This window comes from Babylonia areolata, chromosome 4 (genome assembly GCF_041734735.1).
Source record: "Babylonia areolata isolate BAREFJ2019XMU chromosome 4, ASM4173473v1, whole genome shotgun sequence".
NCBI lineage: Eukaryota > Metazoa > Mollusca > Gastropoda > Neogastropoda > Buccinidae > Babylonia > Babylonia areolata.
Window position 1 is genome coordinate 20,341,236 of NC_134879.1, and position 5,000 is coordinate 20,346,235.

The window sequence follows — 5,000 nt, forward strand, 5'->3', positions numbered from 1 at the left end:
TGTGTATCAACGAACTTTTGAATCACTTACATGACCATTGATGATAGGTTTGTTTTAACTCACATCCCCACTCACACCCCCACTCGTTTTATGGTTGCAATTTAAACAGTTAAACCAAAACTGGTCTTCGACTCTCGTTCCTCTTCTTGAAAAACAAAGACATCAAGTCTTCGTGTGTGTGTGTGTGTGTGTGTGTGTGTGTGTGTGTGTGTGTGTGTGTGTGTGTGTGTGTCTGTGTGTCTGTGTCTGTGTGTCTGTGTCTGTGCCTGTCTGTGTATGTAAAAACGTGCAGTTTCTCCCCTGCACCCCCCCACCCCCACCCCCCTGCCTGCCAGTCAGTAGCAGTTGACAGGAAGACAGAAGGTGCAGTGTTTGTTTGTTTTTCTGCAGTGGTGGGCTTGCAGCCACGTCAGGTAGTGTTTGGCGTATTGTGACTCCCCGCTTCCTTTTCGTGTCAGGGACAAAAGAAACATCAACCTTCCTTCTTTCTTTCTTTCTTTCTTTTCTTTCCTTCTTTCTTTCTTTCTTTTCTTTCCTTCTTTCTTTCTTTCTTTTGCTATTATCTTGTTTTGGTTTTGCTTTTTTTTTTTGCTAGTTAGTGTGAGAGAGAGAGAGAGACGAACAGACAGAAAGACATGCAGATACAATGAGAGACAGACGGAGAAAGGAGAGAGACAGACAGACAGACAGAGAGACAGAGAGAGTAACGGAGCGCAACAGAGAGAAAGAAAGAGACAGAGAGAGAGAGACAGAGACAGAGACACACAGAGAAAATAAGAGAGAGAGAGAGAGAGTTAGAAAGAGAGAGATACAGAGAGACATCTACGGAGAAAAGCAGTTAGACAGACAGAAAGAGAGAGACAGAGAAAGACAGAGAAAGGGAGAGAGAGAGAGAGGATGTGCGCGCCATTCACAAATGTCAAAATACATCACTTTCCACAGCAGGTACCCCCGATTTGTTTTCACACACGGGTTGATGGTTTAACTCCCACAACACACACACACACACACACACACACACACACACACACACACACACACACACACACACACACACACACAGACGCACACACACAGACACAGACACACACACAGACACACAGACACAGACACACACACACACACACACACACACACACACACACACACACACACACACACACACACACACACAAACAAACACAGAGGGAGAGAGAGAGAGAGAGAGTTCACAACTTCTATCGCTTCAGACGAAGAAGCAAAACGCCAATGTCAGTTTCTGCAAATCTCTCTCTCTTAGATATATATATATATATATATATATAGAGAGAGAGAGAGAGAGAGAGAGAGAGAGAGAGAGAGAGAGAGAGAGAGAGGTGTCTGTCTGTCTGTCTGTCTGTCTAACTGCCAGAATCAATCAATCTATCTATCTATCTATCTATCTATCTATCTATATTTGTCTCTCTGCCACTGTATCTATTCGAGTTCTGTCTCTTTCCATGTGTCTCTGTCTCTGTCTGGCTCTCCCTCTCTCTCCCTCTATGTGTCTCTCTTCCTCTCATCATCATCGTCGTCATCATCATCACCGTCGTCGTCGTCGTCATCATCATTATCATCATCACTATCATCTTCTTCATTAATTTTATAGGATGCGTGTGTGACACATGATGTTTTTTGTTTGTTTGTTTTTTCTGTTGTTGTTTTTCCCTCGTAGACTTTGATGCCCTTGGATCACTCTGTCTCTCCCCACCCTCACCACCACCCTCCCCGCCATTACCATCACCACCACCACCACCCTCCCCATCACCATCACCACCACCACCACCATCAGCACCACACCTGACCACCAACCTCATCACCCACCATCACCACCACCATCATCACCACCATAATCACCATCATCATCACCACCATTCTCATCACCACCATCACCAACACCATCACCACCACCGTCACCACCATCATCATCACCACCATCATCACCACCACCATCACCACCATCACCACTATCACCACCACCATCACCACCACAACCATCACCACCATCACCACCACCATCACCACCACCATCACCACCACCATCACCACCAACCTCACCACCACCATTACCACCACCATCACCATCACCACAAACCTCAACACCACCATCACCACCACCGTCGCCATCACTACCACCACCACCACCAACCTCACCACCACCTGACCACGCTGTGATGTCTGTGACAGAGGGTGCCCCCCTGTCATACCGGGAGGACCTGGTGGCGGAGATCCAGCTGATGAAGAGGCTGGGCACCCACCCCAACATCGTCTGTCTGGTGGGCGCCTGCACCATCACGGAGCCCATCGCTCTGGTCATGGAGTACGTGCCCTATGGGAACCTGCAGAACTTCCTCAAGTAGGTCACTGTGTGTGTGTGTGTGTGTGTGTGTGTGTGTGTGTGTGTGTGTGTGTGTGTGTGTGTGTGTGTGTGTGTTTGATGGAGATGGGGGGGGGGGGGGCTTGAAGGGGGGGCTTTCTGTGTGTGTGTGTCTGTCTGTCTGTTTGCCTGCCCGTCTACATAAACCTATAGAACTTCCACAAATAGTTGGGGGTGGGGGGTTGTTTCTTTGTTTGTTGTTGTTGTTGTTTTGTTTATTTTTTGGTTTTGTTTGGGGAAGGGGGGGGGCTTTCTGTGTCTCCGTGTCTGTCTGTCTGTCTGTCTGTTTGTATTTGGCTGCATATCCGTTTATCTCATTATCACTAGCACTGTCTGGTTGTCTGGTTTATGCCTGTCTTTTAGTGTCTGTCTGTCTGTCTGTCTGTCTGTCTCTCTCTCTGTCTGTCTGTCATACACACAATGTGTGTGCGTGATTGTGTTCGTGTGATTGTGTGTGCTGTACGTCATTATAATGATATGTGTCTGTGCATGTATGTCAGTGCTCATGTGACCGTGCGTATGTTTTGCCAATGGACAATGAGTTGAGAGAGACTATAGGTGCGCATGTGAATCAGTGTGCATGCTTTTGACGCCTCCGTGAGACAGAAGGTGAATGGGTCAGTCAACCAGCGAGTCAATAACGGCACCAAACAAACCGAACACATAACACGAGAAACCGTGGAACCTCGTAAATGGTCTCTCCTCTCCGCCGCGCTGCTTATGCTGTGGTGCTGCTAGACACTGATCCAAAGTGACTACAGTGGCCTCTTCTCGGTAACCCAACCCGCTAAAACACGCTGTCTGGGATTCCTCAGGCTGATTCCTTCAGAGCAGAGTTCCGCCGAAGACAGAGGTGGGGGGATGGGGGCGGGGGCGGAGAAAAATATTGCTGCTGTGCGGTGGACGTTCGGCTCGGCTGGGGACTGGAGTTCGGAAGGTGGGGTTTGGAGTGAGGAGAGAGAGAGAGAGAGAGGAAGAAAGCGAGAAAGAAACAGAGACAGAGAGAAACAGAGACAGAGACAAGAAGAGAAGACAAGAAAGAGAGGAAGAGGGAGGCAGGGATGAGGAAAAAGAGAGAGAGGGGCAGAGAAGGACAGAGAGAGAGACAGGTGAATGTGAGAGAGAGAGAGAAGTGGAGATGGAGAGAGACAGGGGTCAGGGTGGGGGGTGTAAAAGTGAGAGATTGAACGAGAGCGAGAGAGAGAGAGAGAAAGAGAGAGACAGACAGACAGACAGACAGACAGACAGATTGTCAAACACCAACATTTTGTTGTGTCCACTTTTGAACAGGCACTAAAATGACATGTCGGTGACTAACAGACAGTGAGACAACAAGGAAGAGCAAAAGGCAAAGAGAGGCAGAGAGGGAAAGACAGGAAGACAAAGAGGAAGAGAGAGAGTGAGAGAAGCACACACACACACACACACACACACACACACACACACACACACACACACACACACACACACACACACATACATACATACATCCAGACATACGCATGTCTCTCTCTCTCTCTCTCTCTCTCTCTATATATATATATATATATATATACAGAGAGACAGAGAAATATATATATATATATACATATGTATATATATATATATATCTGTCTCTCTGTCTCTGTCTCTCTGTCTAGATATATATATCTTTCTCTTTCTGTCTCTCTGTCTAGATATATATATATATATATATATCTTTCTCTCTCTGTCTCTCTGTCTCTGTCTCTGTGTGTCTCTCTCTCTTTCTCTTCCCCCACGGCATCAGTCGTGGGACTAGGTGAGGTGGTGGAGGTATGACCCGTTTCTGCAGCAACTCCATCCCGCTGTCCTAGAACCCCCACTCCCCGCCCGTCCTCACACACACACACACACACACACACACACACACACACACACACACACACACAGAGCTTTCTTTCGGCACCCTTCCTCCCCCTCTTCTCCCCTCCCTCCCCCCCCCCCCCCCCACCACCACCCTTCTCCACACCTCCTACTCCCTCCTCACCCGCCCCCATGTGCTTTGTGCATTTTTGTCAGTCGGGAAGGACAAAAACACAAATAACTCAAACACATCTGCGTCTCTGTTCCGGGTTTAAAACAAAACACACACACACACAAAAAAAAGGCTACAAAAAAATCACACACACACACACACACACACACACACACACACACACACACACACACACACACACACACACACACACACACACACACACACCCTGTCTTACTCAAACTCACACACATACACACGCACGCGCACACACACACACACACACACACACACACACACACACACACACACACAGAGAGAGAGAGAGAGAGAGAGAGAGAGAGAGAGAGAGAGAGAGAAAGCAACAACACAAAAACGAAGATGCACAGCAGATAAGAGAGGCCCGAAGACAGAAAGAGGATGACGAGGAAGAGTGGGGGGGGGGGGGTAGAGGTGGGGCGGGGGGGGGGGACCTGGGGGTGGGGGGGTGAGAGGGGGTCTACTTTGAAGAAAGAGTAAAAGAGACAGACAGACGCACGGATAGGACAAGTACATTGATAGATAGATAGACCGACAGACAGATACAGTGTTAGTTAGAAAGACAGACAG

The 5,000-nt window shown here is 48.1% G+C and overlaps 1 protein-coding gene across 1 annotated transcript in view; it reads left to right on the forward strand.

Annotated features, from left to right (window-relative positions):
- LOC143281407 (uncharacterized) overlaps positions 1-5,000 on the forward strand; it is a 102,839-nt gene that overhangs the window by 48,640 nt on the left and 49,199 nt on the right. The window contains exon 14 of the mRNA XM_076586616.1: positions 2,206-2,374. Coding sequence (XP_076442731.1) covers positions 2,206-2,374 — 169 coding nt within the window. The remainder of the gene's footprint in view (positions 1-2,205; positions 2,375-5,000) is intronic.